This window comes from Marmota marmota, unplaced genomic scaffold (genome assembly GCF_001458135.2).
Source record: "Marmota marmota marmota unplaced genomic scaffold, marMar, whole genome shotgun sequence".
In the NCBI taxonomy this organism is placed as follows: Eukaryota; Metazoa; Chordata; class Mammalia; order Rodentia; family Sciuridae; genus Marmota; species Marmota marmota.
The window spans coordinates 38191768-38215531 of record NW_026000229.1 but is presented as its reverse complement, the minus strand read 5'-3'; the positions used below and the strand labels follow the sequence as shown (position 1 = coordinate 38215531).

Here is a 23764-nt window from a genome sequence, read left to right as displayed (position 1 = left end):
TTCGCTTTAAATGGTTTTATTAAAAATGGTACCAATTGATGAGGGAAAAAGATACACACATACACATATATGCATGTGAAGAACAGAAAGTCAGATACTCTGTACAAGTTAAAAAATAACAGGTCCCCCTCTTTTTTCCCCTCCCCAGAGCAGAGTGCCCAAACCCCAGGCAACTACCTAGGGATGAATAAAATGCTACATCTCACTGGGTCTCCCCCTGACAGTCCCTGTGGATCCAGGGATGGGGTGGACCCCTAGGCAATGCTCCCAGGTTAGGGAAAGGCACTGTCATCTGCACACTGAAAGGGGTGCCAGCTGGGGCCCAACATATGCACAGCACCTTTGGAGGAGGCTGGCCCAGCTATGGGGAACTCGGCTTTCTCTGGGGTTCTCTCAAGGCTCAGTCCTCAGGGTAACCCCAGGGAGCTTTGAAGGTTGATGGGTTAACTCCTTCCTGCCAGGTATCTGGCCAGAATGGCCTGCCTCCAAGGGTCCTCATCTTTACATAGAGAGACCCTGCAGCTTTCTCCAGCCAGGGCTGGCTGCAGTAGCACTAATTTGCAGAAGCCCAGAAGAGCTGCAGTGACTGAGGACTTGTGCTACTCTGTATTCTCCCTTCCTCGCCTCCCCATCAAGCCCCCAGAAAAGCTCTCATTGGGGTAGTGTGTTCCTTGCTGGTCAGAACAGTGACAGTGGCTTCATTTTCTCGAAAGCTTTGGGCTGACAGGGTCCCTGGCTGGATCATCCTAAATGACCCCCTCCCTGTCATGCCCAGGCACCAGCTGAAATGCCTGAAGCAGCAAGACAGGTCAGCCCTCCAAAAAACCTTGTCTCGTAGCTCTGGGCATCAACCCACTCCCCTGGGGCGGGGGCGAGGGATGTCACTGAGAAGTGATCTTTCTACCTCAGATGGAGCAAGAAAAGGCAACCAGGGGCAGCTCTGCAGCGGCCCAGTCTCTGAAGCAGGCAAGGCAGTCCAAGCTGAGTCCTGCAACCTCACCCAGGGAGTTAGCATCTGGCCTCCCCCATCTCCATCTGTGCGCAGCCTTCTAGAAACTCCTCCTGGGGGTTCTGAATTAGAGGGGCTGTTTGGACCCTGAATATTAGACTTCCCTTCCTCCAAGGCATTTCCACACTGAAGAGGTTTCCAGCCTCTCTCCCGCCCCGACCCTCAGCGCTCCACAAAAGTCCCACTTGCCTTCAGCCTTACAGGTCAGGACCCAGGTCGACTCTCCCTCCCTCTAAAACCTTACCCCCTCACTAGAGACAGTTAGGCTCTTGGGGTGGGGGATGGAGCCAGAGGGGCCCAGGCAAGGGGCATCTCCTAAGGCTGGACTTGGGGAATATAAAGCCAATTCTCCAGGAGAGGAAAAGAGGCCAGTCTGGGTTACTAGGCCCATTAAGCCAGCCAGCCAGGAGGAACCTATATATATATTCCACCCCCCCTTCAGGGGCCTCCCTCATCTCACTAAGCCACATCCCCATTCTAGTTTGGGATTTTTGAGAGGCAGGGGAAATAAAAGGGGGTTTAAATTTTGCCCTGGCTGCCCTAGGATAGTGAGGGCATTCCTGGCATGCTTAGATGGAGACCACACAGTGAGACCAATGTCTGCCTGGCTTGATGTTCAGGTGGACTTGTCAAGCTCTGCTCAGTTCTCAGGACAGGCCACCAGGCATCCAGCCTGGGCATGGCCAGGTCTGAAGCTGATGGTCTGGCCTCAGCACCAAGGTCTGGACATTGTTTCTCTTAGCTCAGGTGGAAATCTGCCAAGAGGGGTTAAAAGCTGCAGGTGTAAATAATCGTGTGTGTGTGTGTGTGTGTGTGTGTGTGTACCACTCAAGCACACCAGCAGCCTGCCTGTCACAGCCTTGATCCAGGAGGGGGAAAATGTCCTATACACGTCACAAAACAGTATGGAGACATGCAGAGAAGGCTAGATTTCACAATGGCCAGCATGTCCCAGAGCCAGTCTTCTTATCCATTCCCTGGGCTCCTTATAAGCAGAAACCAATCTTCTTAGCAGACAAACCATGGTACACACCCTGAGAAAATGATCCTGGCCAAGAAGAGGTAATATCTCCAGATCATCTGAGCAGAACATAACAGAGGCTTATACACACAGTCATGAGGTCCCTCTCAGGACCACTGTGAGTGCATCCGGTACCTTTGTGCAAATTAGGAAAGGCACCCCTAACTCTGAGCAGATGCAGCCCCACATCAGAGCACACAGGTTAGAGAGCAGAGTATAGGCTGGATTTCAGCCTCTATCAGGTCCCTCTGCAGGTGCCCTTGCGCAGTGAACAACCCGCCCAACTGTACATCCAGAAGATCAGTTGTCCTTCAACAGTACTGAGTATCTCTTCTCTGCAGAACTAGAGGAGCTTGGGCTCGTTCAGATTTGAGAGTCTACTCTGGACTCCACCAGTATTCTTGAGTTGTCACGGGGTCTTCTATGCCCAGGGAAGTCATCCTTTCTTTGGGTCTTGCTTTAACTTTAGCACCAATGTTGTCTTCTCTTACATATGCAAAAATTATAATTTAATTTCTAGGTTAACAGATTCCCTGTGTCTGCTATCAGAGCTGCCAGACCAGCTGCTTTAAATTCCCTCCATTAGTGCCACAGCAGGGAGAGAAGGGAAGAAGTTCAGAGGCAGCTGTGATCCTGCTGAGTTCCAGAGCTTGCCCTCCTGGCTTGGCTGGAAGCTGAAGGAAGACAGGAAATGTGTACCCAGCTTTGACGGTTCCACACTCTGATCACTGTCTATGACTCTAAAAGTCACTTTTCACTGACAAAGCCACTTGTCCTGGCTTTTTCCTCTATCCCACTAGGTGTGAAAAAGGAATGGGGATGAGGGGGAGGAGGTATGTTGTTTCCAAGGAAACCAAGGGGTCTGGGGCCTCTGGAGCTGACTTTTATCTGTGGGATGGCTGCCACATTTCCCAGCCCCACTGAAAACCTGCCCCTTTTTGTGCCACAGTGCTGATATTTGATGAAATACAGTCCAGTTGGCAGGGTCTTTGGAAAACAGAGCTGACAAAGGCACAGGCCGCTGGGCACAGCAAGTTGACTGGTTGCTGGGCCCATCTGTGGCTGACACTCAGGCAGTAGAAGTAGCAGTGGTTCTGTGCCTCAGGACCAATCCTGGAGCTTCCAAGTGGGATCAAATCAGATCTGAGGTCAAAATGCTTAGTTCATTCTGTAGCACCTTCAAGGGGTCCTTGGAGAAGCTCAACCCTCCCTGAGTCTGATGGAGGTGACAAGTTCTGGGGCAATAATCCCTGAGTCCTCAGGGTGGACACTGGCTGGGCCCAATAAGAACCCAGATGTGGAGCCGGCTGGCTGGACTAGTGACACTGCCATCCATAGCTGGAAAGGCCCTGGCCAAGGCCCTGTTGGGTTAGAACAGTATGACCATGAGGAACAAGGCTCCCATGCATGATGGAAGGCTGATAGGTTGGTGGAACTGGAGGTCTAATCTAGCATCCTACTTCTTAACTGAGTTCCTGTAGAATAACTATAGTCCACTTCCTGGAGAATAGTCCACTAACTGGTCATCTCTGATAGCTCTGAGTGAAGAATCTACTTGTCAGAGCCCTTGGGAGTTCCCAGCATCACAGACACACGAGCCTCTCCATCAACAGTGTTTGACAAAGGTCCCCATTCAAGGTCAAGGCCCTGAATAGGGACAGAAGGTCCGGATGGGGTATGTCATATGTACACATAGAGGAAAAACTTAAAAATAACAAAAACAACTTCACAAGACACAGTGTCGGTCCTTCCCGACGTCCTTCTGCTCCAGACTGCATTCCTGGTGCCCCATGCGAAGCAGGCAGCCCAGCCTCACCTAGGACCTGCCCGGTCCCTGTTCTCATCTCCATTTAAGGCCAGGTTGTGCAGGAAGAGGAGAATCTGCCACCACACACGATTTCGGTTCTGTTGGTGCTGGAAGGGGAAAAAAAAAATCACCATAACTGCCAAACACCACCTAGACCATTTCCAATAAAAGTTCAGATCTCCATGCCTCAGGGCCACACTTTAATCCCAACAGTCCAGCAAACTGGAGGAAGAGGGGGGGGGACAACAGACAGGGGATGAGGAGGAGATGGTTGGGTTCTCCAAAAACAATTACAGTTTTAACATTCAAAAGAAAAGTCTGGCTCTATGTGCACTGTGCACAAGAGGATTAGACTTTTTCCCCTGCTCGCAGGATTTTCCAGAGTTTAGCCAAGTGCTGCTTTTAATCAGATTGGCTCCTGAGCCCCCCAAACCTCAGCTGCATGAACAACAAACTTGCTTCAGAGAGAAAGAGAAGAAGTGCCCCCCCACCCCCTACTCTAAAGTAACACAGAGAACAAGGGGAGAAAGAAGGGGGGGAGCCTCCATCTGCAAGTGATTTGACACTGTGAAGGTCAAAGGGTTAATCTTCAATTTAAACCACACTGCTGAGGCAGCAAAAATCTGATTTCATCCAGTGCAAACACACACACACACACAGACACACACTTGTGTGTCCGCCCTCTCCCCCTTCCCAGCATCTCCAGCTCCGTGCTGCCCTTTTTATAGCTGCTCTTGACAGTAAGCCATAAATAATCCCTCTTGGAGCATTTTCCTACTGACTGGAGCCAATTAAACGTTAAGCAAGAACATACTTGAAAACAAAATAAAAACAAAGAATGCACACCACGCTCTGGAGGTTATCCCAGGTCCTACTGTCAGGCTGAGAAGTTGGGGGCAAAGTTCAAGGGTCAGTGGCTCACAGGTTTGTGGCTAGTGTCCTACCCATACAGGTACCACTTCCCAGGGGCCAGCAGAGGCCCAGAGGGGATGAGGGGGTTGCTGGAAGAGGCAGTCTTTGTTCTTTCCTTGTCTACCAGGGGAGGAGGACCGGGCTGGGGCCTCTCCACGGGGTTCTCAGTGGACAGGGGAATAAAAACCTAATATGCAGAAAGGGGCCAGCACAGGCTGGCCTTAGATTCCTTAGATGACCCAGTCTGCAAGCAAGTTTATGTGAAGAGTCCAGGGGAGCTGGAGCCCTCCCTTAGACAGTCTCTAGCCACATCTACCACTGGTCCCCACCAGACAATTTCTGGTCAGATGAGAAAAAGAAGAAGCCAATGTGATAACTGGAACGTTGAGCCCAGGTTTCCCAGACTCCCAGAGTTATATCCAGTCCCAGTCTCTCTGACCTTTCCCCAGGGAACCATGCAGAGGCTTCCCTTCTCCCTGCTTAGACTCAGATAAAAGTGGTGTCCACTGAGGCTGACCTCAGGGCTCTGACAACCCAGGTGAACAGAGAACACCTCACATCCATGGCTAGAACATTCCTCTTTCCCCTGCTGAAAAGACACTGGAAAACAACCCAGCAAGTGGAGGCACAGCGCCTGCTCTCAGGGGAAGGGAAGTGGGGTGTGCCACAGAGAGGCCTGGCAGGCGGCTGGGAGACTGATAGCTTCCTCATGTTTTGTAAACAAAGATGAGTAAAAAGAGGAAACACACCCGGCTTAACAAAATCTGGTTGGAGTAAAGCAGCGTGAAAATGGACTCAGCTGCAAACCTGGAACTCGGGCCTATAGCAGCTGGGCAGAGGACCCCCTTCTCCTGTATCCCCTCCCCAGCTGCTGCTCAGGACAGGTGCAAAGGTCATGTGGTGGAACAGAAGGAGAATCCAGGAAGACAGATCCCTGGAGAGGCCAGTCTGCTGGCATTCTTGCTCCTCAGGTGCCTGTTTGAAAAGGCTGAGTAGCAGTAACAACCATGACTGTAACTGTAACAGTGACATGGACTGTGTACCAGGCTTTGCGCTGAGTGCTCTACGTCCCTGCTTCTGAAAGTGTGGTTCATGGTCGGCCACAGTGGTGCACGCCTGTAGTTCTAAGTGACTCAGGAGGCAGAGACAGAAGAATCCCAAAGTCAAGGCCAGCCTTAGCAATTCAGCAAGACTCTGTCTCCAAATAAAAAACAGAAAAGAGCTGGGGGTAGCTTGGTGATAGAGCACTCCAGACTCATTTCCCAGTACCAAAAAACAAAAAAACAAAAAACCCATGGTCCATGGTCCATGGGCCAGCAACCTTGGTAATATCTGGGAGCTTACTAGAACAGGCCCGCTGGATCAGAATGTGCATTTTTTTTCCCCCTGTAGTGCTGGGGATTGAACCCAGGGCCTTGTATACATACAAGGAAAGCACTCTACCAACTGAGCTATATCCCCAACCCCAGAATGTGCATTTTAAACAAGATACCCACGCATTCTGAGGCATACTTTCGTATGAGAAACACTCCTCTGTACACATCTGGTCCTATAAAGACCTGATGAAACTGGTATATATTACCAACCATTACAGATGAGATAACCAGAGAGTTAGGTATCTTAAACACCCCATACCTACTAAATAACAGGGACAGGATTGAATCCAGATCATCCATCCCTAGAGCAATATCCCTACCTATTATCACTCTGCTCCAAGTGCCATCATCTATCTTACACCAAAGCAGATCTTCTATCCTTTCCTTCACTGGATCATCTCAAAACAGCTGAATAGCCAAGGGAAAGAGATTTGAGGTCTGGACAAATCCCATCTCTGTGTGCCTCAGTTTCTCCCATATTCCACTAATGGAGGCCACCTGCTACATAGATAACTTCCTGGGTCTTCATGTCTCTGGGGATGAGAAAGGCAACACCCTTACCCCCATCCTTTGAAGGAGTTTGGAGAACCAGAAGCAACTGTGGGCCAGTAAGTGCTATCAGACAGTAGGCTGAAGTTTGTGGGGACACTAGAAGATGCAGATGTAGGAGTTGGCCACGCAGGCCAGCCTTTGGGAAGAACTTGTTTCTATGCCTCCACCTGTGACAGTCCTCAGGCCAGGAATCAGAGGGCCTTGCTTTAAGCTGGTACCTCCCACTGACTATTTGTTAGAACTCACTTGATTCAAAAGGAAACTGCAGGTATCCTGTAAGATTCATGGTTTCCAAACTCACAAACCAGCTGAGGTACTATTATAGGCCCTACCCAGACCAACAGGGTCACTCTCCAGGAAAGGGGCCCAGTGATTTGTACATTGAACAAGCTCTCTGAGTGACATTTTAAAAATCAGAAGTAATGCCAGTTGTGGTGGCACACATCTGTAATACCAGGAACTGAGGATGCAGGAGGATCACAAGTTTGAGGCCAGCCTGGACAACTTAGCGAGATCTTCAGCAACTTAGCGAGACCCTGTTTCAAAATAAAAAACACAAAGGCCTGGGGATGTAGCTCTGTGGTAAAGCGACCCTGGGTTCAATCTCCAAGACCAAAAAAATTAAAAATTAAAAACAAAACAAAACAAAAAAAGAAGTAACATTCATTGCATATTTTAATCATAAAAGCAATATATGCTGATTGTAGAAAAATTTAAAAATATAGAAAATTGCAGAGGGGGAGTTAAAATTGCTTATAATCCTACAGCCTAGAAGAAAACACTTCAAAATGGAGCATCTTCTTCAGTCCCTTTTAAATCTTTCCAGCAAAGTAATGCCTTGCCCTAGTGACAAAGCTGGAGCTGAGTCTAGGTGGCTTTGCCAGCCAGGCCACAGTCAAGCCTTTGGAAACCACCAAGGTGCTTTCCAACGCTAAGGAATTTATCATCATGATTACCTTCAGGATTATAATGCAGAGTGCCAATGAATGGATCCTGTTGGCTTAGTAGGTCCTGGGTGGGCCTGGAGACCCAATCACAGACCCAGGAGCCTCCCTGGGCACAAGCAGTGCTGTACATACCCCTCTTGGCCATCTCCTGCCACAGAGCAGCCCCCCAAAGGAAACCAAGCTGCCTCACACCAAGAGAATCAAAGAATGCGCTGATGACAAAGAGCAACAATTAATAAAATATTTTCTAAAAGTTGAACAAAAGAACCTGATTAGAAAGAAAAGAAAAAGGACTTGAAGGGAGGCCAGAGAGAAAAACAGTAAGGAGGAAGGAAATCAGCCTTCACCTAACAGGATGAAGGATACAAAGATACCAAAACACCAGAGAGAATGAGTCCTTCCAGAGGAGGTCTTGGAGAAGAAGGGAGAAGGAAGGGGGAACCAGGAAAGAGTGTGCCCAGCCTCTGACTTGGGTATGTGGCATGGTGCCCAGCACACAATCTGAGATCAATGAGGACAAACACCTGGAGTAAGGTCTGGATCTTTCACATCAGCATGAGTGCCCCTCACAGAAGGGGGTTCCCAGAATGCACAGTCAGGATGGCCCAGAGGCAGGAGGCTGGGGGTAGGGGACAGAAAGCTTCCTCTGAGTCCTCAAAACTCACACAGAGCCTAACACCAAGGCATAGAGGGAAAAAATAGAAAGAATATCCCTGGGAAGAGGCCAATCATGGGGGATAAAATAGTTGTCCTCAAGCCAGGTATGGCAGTACACACCTGCAATTCCAACTACCCTGGAGACTGAAGCAGTAGCATCGCAAGTTGGAGGTCAGACTGGGAAACTTAGGGAGACCCTTTCTCAAGATAAAAAGGGCTGAGGATGTGGCTTGACTAGCATGTGAGAGGTCTTGGGTTCCATCTCCAGTACCACTCACATACAAAATGTCTTTTCCTCAGCTAAGAGAGCCTAAGCAGGTACCAGGGACCCACAGGTCTTCTCTGGCTCAGCCTTGCTTTCCTGCTGTGGTCAGGGGATGTAGGCATCCATTGACAAGTGTTTAAATCCCTACTGTGTACAAAGCACTACAACCTAACACTCCATCTCTCACCCTATATAGTGGGTAACATGGAGGACACATTGTAGATACTCAACAGGCGCCTGCTGCACAGACTGCAGAAGAGTCAGCCCTGCAGGATAACGCACTTGTGTGAGGCCAGGAACAACTGATGTCTGGCCAGGTCAAAAGATGCATTTTATGTGATAGCCGTGGCCTCTCCCCTGGTAGAGGCCCACTAGTAAAAGGGTTTAGGGGGAAAAAAAAGAGTTGGCTGTGGTATCTGACAAGGTTGGATTACACAAATCAACCTCTGTTCATCCCACACGGTCTGCACATTTAGCACAAAGTGTGTTCCCGGCCCTCCCTGGATAAGAATCTTCTTTTGCCTCTCCCATTCAGATCCAATTCACACCCTCTGGGGGCTTCATGTGTCACCGGTGTTCCAGATGCTCCAGCAGAGCTAAGTCACCCAAAGAATCAGGAAAAAGCAGATCCAAACTGCACACTGTTTTAAAAGGACCTTACACACAAAATGCAAATTTACCAAACAGCAAATTATACCATCTTAGGACAAAAGTGCTTTCCTATCTTCTCATTTGATCCCCACAAGGATTTGGGACATAGGAAGGGCAGGCAGTATGGACCCCATATTACAGATGGATAAGAAAAGGCTCCAAAAGTCACCCCACATGGGTTAAGTAGGTTATTCAAACCCCTGGCTTCTGACTCCAAAACCATGCTCTTTTGCTAAAATACTCCACCTATTTATTCACATCATGAATACAGTATTTCCTTTTCAAGGAGAATCACTCCTGAATTGCTCCCCTGGTATGTTTAAAGACATCCTTTCCAGACCATTAACTATTTAGAAAGGATGCTGTAGACCAGAAAAAAATAAACCTCTCAGAGGCAGAGCTAGCTGAAGATCAAACAGAAATAAAGCAAGACTGGTGTAAAATCAGAACTTCAGACTGTGTTCTGAAACCACCCTCATTTTCTTCAAAATGCAGAACTGTACACACTCTACTTCACAAGGGGATCTGCACTCTATGAAGTCAAGTTTTCCTACCTCTTCCCTTTCCCTTGTCACACCCGAAATCCCTCCAGATCAAGGCTGAAGGAAAGAGCCTTGCAGCTGATAACAGGAACAGGATCAGGGCAACTCTGGGAAAATTCCACTTGGGAGAAGTTGGGAAGATGTTTTTGTTCAGTCTAGCAGGCTTTGATCAAACACCCAACTGAGCTAGAGCTATGAGGGATCCAGATGATTCAGATATAAACCTCATTCTCAATTATTTTACAATCAGATGGGGAAGAAAGCAAGAACACAGAACTAAGTATTATCTGAGGGAAGATGGCTTGGGGCAATAAATAAGAGCTCCATTGTATTTTTGCTTCCTGGCAGTGTTTGCTGAGAAGCAGGTATGGGGAGATGGGAATATCATGGTTGTAGAATCAATCAAGTCTGTATGGGTCCTGGCTCTGCCACTTACAGGGTAACTTAGGCATGCTACTTCACTTCTCTGAGTCTCAGTTTCCTATAAAACAGGAATAAGGAGATCTAGAAGTATAAGGTTGCTCTAGTGATTACGGAGAAAATGTTAAATTAAGCCCTGAGCAGAATGCCTTTTCCTGGTGAGCACAAGGAAAACCTGGCATCCACTTTATCTTGCCAGGCACTTCCCTGGACACACTTTGCTCACAGGGCCAGCCTCAGGAGCACCACCCTGAACAGACTGATGAAATCCTGGGGAGATCCAGAACTTACCACTTGGAATGGCCACAGTAGCCGGAGGCAATTAGGCTCTGAATCCCAGGCTGCCACGCTGAGCCAGGACTTCTCACAACCAGGGGGAAACCTGTGGGCCCAGGGGGCCCTCTGCTCCGGACTGCCTCTGACCTAGACACCCAAGTAACTAGCAATGTGGCAAAATGGAAGAGGAATAAAACACTCCTTGCCAAGAGCTTCCTCAGCCCAGCCAGCAGTGCTAACAAGATGTTGAAGCCACCATCCCAATGTCAATCATTTCTCCAAGGAAGAAAGGGCAACCTGGGGGACTCTGCTCTCAGTTGGAGACAGTAGGGCTTTCTACAGCATTGCCGGAGGGGACTGGCTCCAGCTATTGGGAGATGAGGGAAGGGTGGGGGGCTGCACTGTGCTGCACCACTCCAGTCCCCAGACCCTTGCTGTACCTCCACAGCCTAGACATAGGAAATACTGAGACCCTTACCCAGTTTCCCCCAGAACTGCTTTGTATTTTGTTTCCCTCAGTCTCAGAGCAGCTCCATCAGAAGACTGGGCAACTTTAGGAGGAATAAGAGTTCAGGAGGAAAGTGTTTTGTGCCTTGGAACAGTGTTGTGTGCCCTGGTCAAAAAGGAGGGCAAACTGACTACCAAGTTGAGGCCTTGGCAGCTGGCTATTCTCATCCCATCTGGGGTCAGTTCACTAGACAGGACAAGGCAAACTGGTAGGGATAAAGGTTGGAACCCTCCCCTCAGCACACACGCTGACTGTTCTTGTGCTGGTCATGGAACATGCCCTCTTGGCTGCCAGACTTGGATCAAAAGGCAAACCAGATACTCTTCTTTATCCTTCTTTGTGCCTCCCCCAATCCCCTCCTCCTATAACCCTCCCCCAGCAAAAAAAAAAAAAAAAAGAGCCAACCCCATCCCCACTGTCTGCCTTGGTGGGCAGAGAGGGATGAACTGTCCAGAACTACAAGGCCTTTCTCCTGGAAGGGAGAGCAGTCAGGTGCAGAGTGTGTGGGGAACTCAGCCTCTAGTCTGCCACGCTGATGACTCAGAAGCTAAATATAGCAAGTGATATAAACAGAGCCAGCCACAGAGCAAACAGGGCCCCCAAGCCCCGGCAGCAGCTCTCACGCACGCCTGCTCTCCATAACCCTGCCCCAGCCTCACTGTACCTCAGCACTGTCCAGGATAGACCTCCCACTCCTGAGACTGGTGTCCTACGGGCACTTCTTACTCTAGGGCAAATTTCTGGGGCTCCTGCCCAGGACTGTCCCATCTAGAGCCCCAGCAACCTCTTTAGCCATGGTCCTGACCTCCATAAAATCACTTACCAACATGGAGAACATCCAGTCAGGGGCGCCCTGAACAAAGAATGAAGGTTACTAGGCAGAGATGCGGCCAGTTAATGAACCATGCAAACACCAACTTGGGTAACAACATCCAAGACAGCTTCCAAGAACTATAAAGCCAGGTCCAAGTAAAACTCCCAGACTCATCTTTTAACATATTTCTAAGAGTTCAATTTGTCTATTCTTTAATAGTTTTTTGTTGTTGTTTCTTGAAGTGCTGGGGACTGAACCTAGGACCTTACACATGCTAGGCAGGTGCTTTACCAAATGAGCTATATCCTCAGCCCTAGTCATTTGCATTTCAGTTCCCAAAGACCTTTCACAGCAACTCTGCAAGGTAAACATTGGCACCGGAGGTTTGGAGGGGTTAAGTGATTTGCCTGTTAAGACAGAATGTTTAAGTGGCAAAGCTGGGATTTTAGCCCAGATCTAGCCCTGCCTACAAGTCCTGGATCCTTCCTATGATATCACAACTGAAGATGGTTTCAACTGAGTGGCTGAAAGTTTTCTTGGATTTCATTTTCCAAAAAGTCTAATTACTATTTGGGGAATTTCCGAATCTAATTTTTCTGAATGGAGCCACTCCTGGTCCAAGTGAAAAAGTCATTTCCAGTCTGAAGAATTCCAATCCTCTTGTAGCTTTACTCACTCACTGACCTAACTCAGTTACTTTTTCAAGGATTCATGTCCTCTTAACATTGCCCAGAAATATCACCACAGATTTCAAGATGGGGTACTAGGACAGGAAACTTTCCCAAATGGAGGGAAATCAGTTCCTGTCTCTCTCTCTAGACCCATGCTGGAGATCACAGGATGAAGAATGAAAAGAAATTGAGGCTCAGACTTTCTAGGCAGGGAAGTCTGTTGAGCTCTTAGGAAAAGAATCTCTGCCTCCCTCTTCTATGCAAAAACTGGATGGACATGGGAACACTCAGATGCCACCTTCACAAAACCCAGGTGGAAGTTCCTCGCTGTCAGCAGAACTCCAGAAATCCCTATTGTAGCCTGTCAGCCCAAGAGGAACAAATTGAGGAACCTTCCCTCCTGATGCAGCTAAAGGAAGCAGGACATGTGGCAAAACTAGAAAATGTTGACCTCCACACATATTGTCTCTAACTCTCTCACTGCTTTGGAAACCCTAAGAGATTTTTGCCTCTAGATTCTTCTTGTAGGTCCAGAGGAGCTACCCTGAACCAATCACTTGGGTAACCAGTCTAGCCTTCCACTATGAACACTCCTCAGGAAACATACTTAGAAGTTGCAAGGCATGTATTAACTGACATCCAGGGGAATCTTGAACCTGTTTCATCTGAGATCATATTGATACACTCCAATTTGCTATAATACCAACCTACTTCATCAACATGCTCTCTTCCTCTGTTCCTTATCTCCAAGGGAGGTTTCCCCTGGTGCAGACAAAAAAAAATAACTGGGATCTAATAACCAGAGACAAAATGGAGTTCACATTTCCTACAAGACTGATGTCCAGTGGCCATTATCTGGTCCCATGACACTGTCCTAGATCTGGGGGGAAAGGAGGTGGTTGGGCTTCCTTAACCTCTTGCTGCCTGTTGGGTAACCCCTCTCAGGTCTCCAAATTCAGTCTATAACAATAGGGAATAACTCATTCTCAGAGGAGAAAGGGATAAGGCCAAGATTCATAACCAAGCAGCTTGGACACTGATTTCTCTGGATAGGGCAGGTGGAGGGGGCAGTGTTGAGGGAGGGTAGCTCTGCTCAGGGATCAGCTTGGCAGGTAGTGGGGGAAATGAACTGTGAACCGAAAAAAACTAAGGTGGGGAATGATCAGGATTATAGACAGAAGGAAACAAGCAATTCAAAGATATCTACTATGTGCCCCAAACTTTCATAGGTGTTTTCTCACTTAATCTTCAATAAAATTCTGTGATTTTAGCTCTAATTCACAAAAGAGGAAATTGGTTCAGCAAGGCCAGTGACTTCCCGAGGGCTAGTAGATGGCAGAGCTGTTATTTAAACCGGGCCTTCTGACTTTGTACCTGAAGCCTAGAGAGTTAGTCTTCAACACTGGCTTCCCCGTGCCTCAGTGTCTCTGCCTGCAAAAATGAGGAAAGGAAGTAGGGAAAAAAGATAAAGGATCAAAATGTAAGAGTAATAACGATACTTTCTAGATATGAAATATCATACCATAGTTTACATAAGACTCAAGTTCAGAAAATGATTAACTTAAAAGGGCCCAGCTGCTAAAAGGTCCCAGAGTACTACTGCTCCACCTGCCTGTGGCTATCATCCTGGTCCTTAGTGGGAAGGAGAGGGTTAAAAGTAAGAGGACCTGGGAGAATTCTCCTAGGAGAAGACAAAAAGCCTATTTCTTTGTAATGGAAAATTTGGGGAAACCAGGTCTTTGGCCTAGAAATGCCTTACTGTCCAGCCTTGAGGCTCGGACTTTCTGGCCAAGGGAGCTCATAGATAGAAGTACAGAATATGAGGAACTTGAGAGCCAGTGTGAGGTGAGGTACAGGGCAGGGGAAACCCTCATGCAGTTCTTCACCCATTTTCCTTCTCAGCTGGGATGGTTCTGGCTGAGAGGACAGCACTCTCTCTGGAACTGACCTGCACCTTCAAAGAAGCAGCCCTGAACTGGGAGAAACAATGCCAGCAAAGAGCAGGGTCAGACCTCAGGATAATGGCCTTCTTTTCCTACACCAGGGTCCAGCTGGGTAAGAGAGACCTACCAACCTGCTCCTAAGGCTATCAGGGCTCACCAGTGTACTGTTGAAAGAGGTCAGATTACTGTGAATCACATGAGCTGCCTTCCAGATGTCCATGGCCACTGTATCCTCCTACCCACACTGGTACCAGGACCAGAAGCTATGAGCTGGGCTCAGCTTTGGGCTTGTACAACCAGAGTGGAGTGAATGGGCAGGAAAGAGGCCAAGAGAAGACTAAAAGCAAGAATCAGAGGGAGTCCACACATAGACTGAAGGGGAAATTCTAAGCCAAGTTTCCAAAAAACAATCAAATGAGGGAATAGGGACTGGAACTAGGGCCAGAGGAGGTAGCCAGGCTGCCTTATAATCTAAGCACAGGGCTGCCTTTGCTTCCTGATCACTAAGGGCTGAGATAACCTACCAAGACCAGATCTAGCCCCAAATTTCTCTCAGAACTCCTTGGCACACCTATAATCCCAGCTACTCAGGAGGCAGAAGCTGGAGGATCACACGTTCAAGGCCAGCCTAAGCAACTTAGGAAGACCCTATCTCAGAACAAAAAAAAATTTAAGGGGATAGAAGCTGGGCATGTTGGTGAACACCTATAAATACTAGCTATTCTGGAGGCTGAGGCTGATCTTCCAAGTTTGAGGTCATCCTGGGCAACTTGACAAGACCCTGCCTCAAAATATAAAATAAAAAGGCCTGGGGAGGTGCTGGGGTTGTAGCTCAGTGGTGGAGCGGTTGCTTTGCATGCGCGGGGCCCTGGGTTTGATCCTCAGCACCACATAAAAATAAATAAAAATAAATATATATTTTTTAAAGCCTGGGGGTATAGCTCAGTGGTAGAGTATGCCTGGGTTCAATCCCCAGTACCCCCGTATGGCCCCCGCCAAAAATGTGTGTATTGGATCCTTGGATAGAGTGCTTGCTTAGCATGATGAGGCCCTGAGTTCAAACCCCAGTACCACAAGAACAAAACAAAACAAAACATCACTCCTTGGCAGAGGGTAAACTATATCTAACCCTCAATAACTTGTTCTCAGGAAACCCAAGTCAATTCCTTTTCCCCCTTGGGCTGCTAACGATTTGGTCCTTACTACTACCAATAATTCTTCTGGTCACCTGAGGTTACCCATCTAATCTCAGGGTCTGTCCAATCATGGTAGCTATTTATTTCCTTGATCCAGACAGACACATGGCCACAGGCATACAGACACACACACACACACACACACACACACACAGCCTGCTGGGACAGGACACAGCCCCAGAGATAGGAAATGTATTCATTTACAGGTGGTGTGGCTTTGCTTCAGCAGTGGCTGTACCAACACGGATCCAGTCTCGGGCTCCTCTCTCTGCCTTGGCAACCTCTCAAAAAGCCAGCCTGGAGAGGAAGGGTTAAGTGCCTGGGGACCCAGTGCAGACAGCGGCTGTTGAGCAGGGCAGCCTCCAGTCCATGGCACGGAGGGCTCTTCCAGCACGAGCCTGCCAGCCGCCACCTTTGTTGATGGACTCTGCCACATGCTCGGCTGACACGCGATGCTCCGCCCTGGCGGGGCTGGTGCCAGGCTGCCGGCCAAGCACCCGGCAAAGCGCCCGGCCGGCGGCCAGTCTGGGGAGACTCTCCGAGGTACACTCTCCAGAGTCCCAGGCCCGGGTTCCCAGACACAGACAGTGAGGAGTGGCTCCCCAGCTGGAAAGTATCAGGTTTCAACCGGTTCCACTGCTTTCCCCCACTCAGGCCCCAGCCCCTGGCCGGATTACCCGTTTCCCTCTGTACCTCAGCCAGGCGCACACACAGCCCGCCCCCCCAACTGCCCAGTTTCACTGCAGCACCCTGAAAATCTTTCCCTCAGGTCTATAAGAGACAAGCCCCCAACCCTCTCTGGAGAAGAGATAGTCTATCAAGTCACAGTGCAGAAAGCCATCTCATTGGCACAGATAGATCACAGCATCTCTCTGCTCTTCTAGAGCATGCAAGAGCTGAGAGTACGTAGATAAACCAAATTAGGGCTCAGAGATGAGGGCAAGAGTGCTCATCCAGTCAGGCTCACCCAGTTCAAAGGAATGACAATGGCTAAGGCCAAAACTCTGGAACATATCCTCCAGGCCTGGCAAAGACCAAGTTCCTGACAAGAGAACAGAGGCAGGCACTGGCCCCCAGCCCCAGTAGACTCACACCCTCTCCCCATCCCCCATGCCTACTTGCTGCATATGAAGCCGGTGGAACTGGTCTGCAATGCACTGAAGTTTTCGGGCGATCTGTACCTCTGCTCGATGTTGCCACTGACCTTCAGGGGGCTGCTCTCCAAGGGGCAAGCCTGCAGGGAAACTAGCAGGGAGAGGAAGCCGGTAGCCAGCATTGCCTGCAAAGAGAGAGGACCCACATCTCAGCATTCTCCAGTACTATCGCATCCTCCCCAGGCCTGCCCTTTCTGGCTGAGACTTGGGCTGAGGGTAAACCCTAAGATGAGAATAGAGAAGAACTGCCTGCCTTTATCAGGGAACTCTGCCAAGCTTGGACAGCCTGCCTTGCCTGCTGCCCAAGCACAGAAAAGTGACGCAGAGGCTAGGGGTATAGTTCAGTGGTCCTTAGCTCATGGGAGGCCCTGGTTCAATCCACTGCATGCACACACACACAATATGCTGATGCCAGGAGAAGAAAAACGAATGGTCCCAATCTTCTCTTTAGTTCTCCACTTCCTGTAAATGCCATGACATAGGGCAGGGTGGTAATGTGTGTGAATGAACATGCCAACCTTCTGTCCTTATTTATCAAGCTGCACTTGACCACAATTCATTAGTCATAGTAGCAGGTTGAAGCTCTTCTCTGGAAAAGCACTGGCAGCAGCTCTTCAGAGCTCCTGGGCTGAACAAACCAAGATATACAGAGAAGCAAAAAAACAAAAAGTATTTTGCTTTTTTTCTTGATTTTTTTACCATAGTGGAAGAAAGCTCAGCTCAATACCTATAGCAGTGGGTGGTGATACAAAAGTGAGTCAGAGAAAACTCCTGAGGCCCTCAGAAGAGCCAAGTTCCTCTCTAGAAACAGCCTCAGGAGAGCCCTCTAGGCCAGAGCATGACACTCACCAAGTGCTGGCACTACAGCCTCCACTAGGGGCGCCAGCCCAACTGCCTTCTCCCCGCTCTCCCTCTTCCCCAGCCACTGGCCTGATCCAACTTCTCAGGCTCCCTCCAGAACCGCTTTGCCAGAAGTGCCCTAACAGACAATTCCCTCTGGGAATAACTGCATAGCCTCCTTAATCTGCTTGGGCAGACACAGCAGGATGGCCTCTGAACCTTTACCCTCCCTCCACAAACCAGTGTACTAAAAGAAGAAAAAAGACTGAATAGTAACCCTGCCCTTTTGCCAGAGAAGGGCATAGTCCTCATAAAACAAACCATTTAGGCCCACAAATGAGGGGTCTTGTCTGATTTAGCCTTGGAAACAGCCCCTCTGCTGGCACTGAGCCCAGGCACGCCCAACCTCTTTCTCCAGTTCCTCTCCCAAGCACAGAAAGTCCCAAGTGACAACTGGAGGCCACCTTCTGCCTTCAAGAACCTTCCCTACCACAACTGGCTGGGTTTTTTTCTTGAGTGTCAACAGCAAGTCACAGATCCCTCAAGGGCAGCATTAGCTACTTTATGGAAGGTGAATCACTGTCAGCATTTAAAAGGCTGTCACTCAAGTGTATAAAATATAAAAGGAGAAAGCACAAAAGAGCCAAAAGAAGGACAAAGCAATTTGCCTTATTGGGGAGCATGAACACAGGTGAGAAGCAATAACAAGCAGCAAGACAGAAGGTTGAAAGTCGAGGAATCAACAACCCCCACTCATCAGTTTGGGGAAGGAAATAGCAGAGGCCATGTTTGGGAAGGGAAAGTCCCCTCTTTTCCCCCAATATCTATGGGAGGAGCCCTGAGGCTAAGAGCACTTACCATAAAAGAGTCGCTGGGGTTCTTCAGTCACTCCACAAGGCAGCATGACACCCTGGCTTGGGGAGGCTGGGCTGAGGGTCTGAGTGGCCTTGTCTTCCTGGCTGGTAGGTCGAAGCCCAGGACCACAGCAGTGGGTGAGAGGGAAGAGCTGAAGCCTGCTGAGGGGGCAGTCCAGCTGGCTCTGGGCAAACAAGTCAGCAGAGAGCAAGCTCCCAGGCTGGGTCCCTGGCTCCCCATCCTCTGGCTGGAACACATCATCTTCCAGCTCCTCCACACACTGAGGCGGCTCCATCTCCTCTGTCAGGGAGCAAGGTTCATGTGAGATGCTGTCCCATCCAGTCCACACCTAGAAGGGCTTCCTCCCCCTTCTTCTTTTCCTGCTTCCCCTTCTCATTTGGGGGAGTTGGGCCAGATACTGATGACATATACCACTGGTAATAAAGCATTGCCAAGAGTGACATCCACTCCCTTCATGTAGACTGCCTCAATGTTAGGGACCACCAGAACCATTCCCCCAATCTCTTCTGACCTAGGCTGGTCACAAAGTTTGACTCTGAGGGTTTAAGCAATAGCAGAGGTAGGATCAGGTACTGGCAGCATGCAGAATGCCTGGGAAAACATACATAACACTAGTTTCCATAAGTGACTATGGGAGCATAGAAGGGGCCATGACTCACCATACAAATAGTGCTCACAACTCACACACACACATCAACTACGCTAAAGAGTAACCTCCAAGATCTCATCTTAGTCTGAGTTCAGCTCCAGGCTCAGCAGCAAAAACAAAAGCCAGCAAGAGACAGGTTCCCTCCAAACCTGCTAAGTCCCGCCCAACTGCCCATCCACACAAGTCTCCACCCCCTGCTTGCACAACACAACAAACAGGCTCTGCTGTGTGGTGAGAGTGTGTCCTGGGAGAGGGGATAAAGACCCAAGTTAGTCACTGCAGCTGCCCTCTCAGCTTTCCTGGAACAGAGAAGAGGCATTTGCCCACCTTAGGCTGGCCTCTAGGTTGGGTCCAGCCTCTGGCAAATTGTTCAGCCTCCCCCAGCTTAGTCTACTCACTAGTCTCTGCAACTTCAAATCCTCAGGAACAGCCTCCCATTCCTGCCTGTGCTGAACCTGAGATTGATGCAACGTGTCTCATAGAAGGAAGTGAAATTTGGCCCTCACTCTGTGACCTCACTCACTGCCTATACTATTTGGGTTGTTGATGTGAGTTTCTTGGTGATAAAGAAGTTCCTCTTGCTCCACCTGATGGCTCATGGAAGTCTGCCACGGAGCAGCTTGAGCTTCTGACCTAGCCCTCTACACACACACATACACACACACACACACACACACACACACACGCTCGTGCCAGCGCCTAGGGGCCCTGGGGCAGTCAGCAGCAACCACCTGAAGGGTTGGTTAAGAGGTGGTGAGATGAAGTTTGTCCTTGTCCTTGTCTGTCACTATTAGAGTTCTGCCCCCTATCCCAGTGTCTTGCCTTTGAAGAACAAGCTTATGAGTTGGTGAAGGAATCTCAGTAGAATTCAGAAATCCTGCCTTTCCCAAGCTCAATCTCTTTAAGGTGCTTGCTCCAAACCTCCCTTTACCTCATCTAGTCCCTGAGCTACCTATGGTCCTGTCTCTGCCCTCTTCCTTAGAGATTGAGGAATGACTGCTAGAATGACAAAGCTGGTATCTTTGGACATGATTTCTCAAGGTCGGGGGTGGTGGGTGGAGGGGGTTCAGATTATCAGCAACAGGAAATAAAGTTCCCTAATGAAAGGACCTAGTGCTGTCACCTGGAAGGGGCTCCCCTCCTGCCCTCCAACTCCTCTCTGCAGGCTGGCAATCCCAACTTAAGAAGAGACCCTCCAGCGCCAATCACAAGCAGGAGTCATTGTCTTGGTGTTTCCTTTGAAGCCTATCACCTCCCCTCCCCCTTTCAGCAAAGCCCCAAAGTTCAACTCTTGCCTAGACTGGACAGTGGGGGAGGTGCAGCCAGAGGGTGTGGCTCCGCAAGCCCCCAGGGACCCCTCCCACTCTCCCCAAGAACTGCAGGTGGCTTTCCAGTCCGTGGGAGTCTCCAAAGGGGTGCTGGGCAACGTCAAGTGTAAACTGGGAAAGAGTAAAGAGACCCTCTCGTACCTCTTTCCTGAGCTTAAGTAGTGATGTCCAGATGTAGGACAAGGGCACTTCCTCAGAATACTGCTAGGGAATCTTTTATTCCTAGCAAAGAGAACTAAACCCCGTTGAAGCCATCCCAGCGCCTAAGGGCTCCAACAGGGATGCTGAACTTAGACTCCTCCTCTTCGTAGGAGAAGGCAGTAGCCAGACACGCCAAGCCTCAACAGCAGATAAAACCGCAGAACGAACGAATACACACACACACACACACACACACACACACACACACACACCTGGGTGACTCCAGGAGAGAGTCTCGGCCTCCGAGTCGTGATGCCAGGGCTCTGCGCCAGGGTCCAGCGTGATGAGCACTTGGGGGCTTGGCGCCCAGACTCGATTGGGAAGGAGGGGGAAAGCCCAGCTGTTAAGGAGAGGAGCCTTCAGACTCCGCAGGGAGGTAGGACACCCCATAACTCCCTAACTACCCGAAGTCAGACCCAGAGGCTGGTCGTTCTTAGGTGCCAAGGTGTGCTTAGCAGTGCACCCAAGGATGCCCTGCTCACCTGCACCCAACTCCTTAGAGTTCCAAATGCTACCCCAAAGTTTCCACTTGGAGCAATGCGCCCAGGTATGGGTTCTGCATCTCATTCCCGCACCCTAGCGCCCCAGTTCCTTATGGTCACCCCAGCTGCCCAGAGCCCAGACCTTCCCGGGCCCCCACGAGCAGCGAGACTCCGCTCCCACTTCCCCGAAGAGGTGCGATCCAACTCCGCCCAGTCCCCCCGGCCGCCCGGTCGCTCACCGGGCTCTGGCCGGGAGGCGGGAGGCGGGAGCCGCTGGCAGGGCCGGCGGCGGCTGCGGGCTCTGGCGGGCGCCGGAGGAGGCCACTGCGCACCGCGCGGTATTGTTTCCAAAATACGCCCGCTCTGGGCATCCCGCAAACAGCTGATGAGGCCCCGCCTCCCAGCGCGTCACGCCGAACACTGACCAATGGCGAGTGGAGCCCCAAGTCCCGGGCTGGGCGGCAGCCAGGGACAGCCACAAAAGTAGAAGCTTCCCTTGGAAACATTGTAAGGGGCCGAACAAATTTCTGACCGCCGCCAGAAGCGCAGTTGAAATATCGTCGCCCTTGTGGATTCCGTTCCTAACGCAAGCTTGAGAAGCATTAGAGAGTCCCTGAATTCTCTTAGGTGGGGTGAGGGGGCGCCAAAGTGACTTTTGTCTTCTCTACGCGGATGGGCACCTCTAGAAAGGGAATTGAGGCGGCGGAAGCTTTGAGACACGACCGGCAGTGTCCCGTGGGTACAAGTTGCGGGTCTTGGTGGATCCCGAGCAACTGGAAAAGAGTCCTCCCGCCTGCCAGGCGGGTCAGAAGAAAACTACAACCCCAAAGCCTGAGAACACGTGTATCTGGCGTTGTTATTGAATGACATTCGAATCAAACTCAGGCCCCTATGTCCTCTTTTTTACTGGGTGAGAACACTGGCAAAATAAGTATCTGGCAGAGCATAAGAGAGGCTGGGGCTCCTTGGGCTGTTGACACACAACTCTCTTTATGGCTGCATGTAAAGACAGTGCTGGTGTTGCCAGGAGCGCAAAAACGTCCCATCTATAGATCGTCCACTATCTGCAGGGGAGTCTAAGGACTACTGAATATTTATTGAGCACCAACTCTATGCCAGGTACTGAACTGCCTGCCTGCCTTCAGGAAATTTACAGTCCACCTGGAAATAATGGGTAGTAGCATGAGTTGTGCTCATTCCAGGACAATGACTGCTGAGGGATGCAGAAAAGTTCAGGGTGCAAAGACTGGGGACAGCTTCAGGGCTTTTGAGTTGGGCCTTGAAGAATGGGGAAATTTTTCGATAGGGAAAACAAAATCAAACAGCCCAGCCTGGCGCAGTGGTGCACACACCTGCCATTCCAACTAAGTGGGGAGGCTGAGGCAGGAGGATCCCAAGTTTCAGGCCAGCATGGGCAACTTAGGGAGACCCTGTCTCAAAATAAAAGGGCTTGGGGTGTGGGTGTAGCTCAGTTGTATAATGCTTGTGTAACCTGTGCAAGGCCCGGGTTCAATCCCCAGTAACAAAAAAGCAAAACAAAACAAAACCAGGCAGAATAAAGTCCTGAACAGGAGATCCTGTCCAGAAAGCAGAAGCAGGTTAGATAAATGGATCATCAGGTGCACAGAGATTAAGGAAGAACGGGCATGGGTAGGTAGGTTCAAGTTAGATTACAGAGGTGTCCCTGGAATACCAAGCTGAGGAATCTTTTATAATGGAGAGAGAGATCAGATTTTATAGAAGATGAGTGATTTGACCAAACCAGAATTTCAGGCAAGATAAACAAAGGGCAGAAATCAGTGAGGTGAAACTAGTTGTAGTGGTGCATGCCATCAGCTCTTCAGGAGACTGAGACAGGAGGGTTGCAAGTTCAAGCCCAGCCTGGGCAAATAAGTGAAACCCTGCCTCAAAATAAACATAAAAGGTCTGGGGGTATAGCTAAGTAGGGTGCTTGCCTAGCATATGTGAGGTCCTGGGTTCAATACCTGGCTCCTCAAGAAAAAAAAATCAGTAAGGAGAATCAATCCCTGCAAAGCCTAGATGAGCCATGATAAGGACCTGACCCACTGGGGCAATGGAGTTGTGAAGTGATCTGATCACCAAGCTGCTCTCTCTGGGTTATAAACTTGGACAGATTCAAGTTAGGTCAAGCCAGGACCATCAGCTCGTTGGCACTTGAGGTCTCCTTGTACAGTTTTCCCATCCATTCTTTCCCTAGCTCCTTCAGAATATACCTGATAAAGAATGAAGCAGGAATACTAAGAGCTGTGGTTGCTGGAGTAGGAAAATAATGTCCTCAAAGGACAGAGAACAGAGAAAAGGAAAAGGGGGGATAGTCAAGTTTGGCCAGCAGCCCAGTCCACCCAGGAGTTGATAGATGTCCAGCAAGAGGTGTTAGAGCCAAAAGGAGGTACATTATTTTACTAGGAATCTTGGCTAAGAGGGACTATCAGAGCTGGTCAGGGTGACCTTGCACTCATGCCACATATGGGGAGATGAGAAGGCCAAATCCAGCTGCTGGGAAGGGCACTGGGAGCCTACCACTATTTCCCACATACAGATCTCCTTCCCTTCCTTCCCTCCATCCTTCTCACTGGCCTGGAACTGTGCCTCAGGCTGGCCAGTGGTGCCCATGAGCATCATTGGGGTCAAAGTGGAACCAAAAGT

The 23764-nt window shown here is 49.7% G+C and overlaps 1 protein-coding gene across 5 annotated transcripts; it reads right to left on the bottom strand.

The window, feature by feature from the left end:
• Positions 1–21490, bottom strand: Bmf (Bcl2 modifying factor). 5 transcript variants are annotated; one of them, XM_015480839.2, is made up of 5 exons: positions 21337–21487; positions 20828–20955; positions 18420–18716; positions 16686–16846; positions 1–3944 (listed from the first exon to the last, which is right to left on the bottom strand). In XM_015480839.2, the coding sequence occupies exons 3-5, from the start codon at positions 18709–18711 to the stop codon at positions 3843–3845; spliced, it is 555 nt and encodes a 184-aa protein (XP_015336325.1). In that variant the 5' UTR covers positions 18712–18716; positions 20828–20955; positions 21337–21487; the 3' UTR covers positions 1–3842. The 5 variants fall into 5 exon arrangements, with proteins under 5 accessions (XP_015336325.1, XP_048648921.1, XP_048648920.1 ...); XM_048792964.1 differs by lacking the exon at positions 20828–20955 and having other exon boundaries at positions 21337–21490; XM_048792963.1 differs by lacking the exon at positions 21337–21487 and having other exon boundaries at positions 20828–21288.
• Between the last annotated feature and the right edge of the window lie 2274 nt (positions 21491–23764).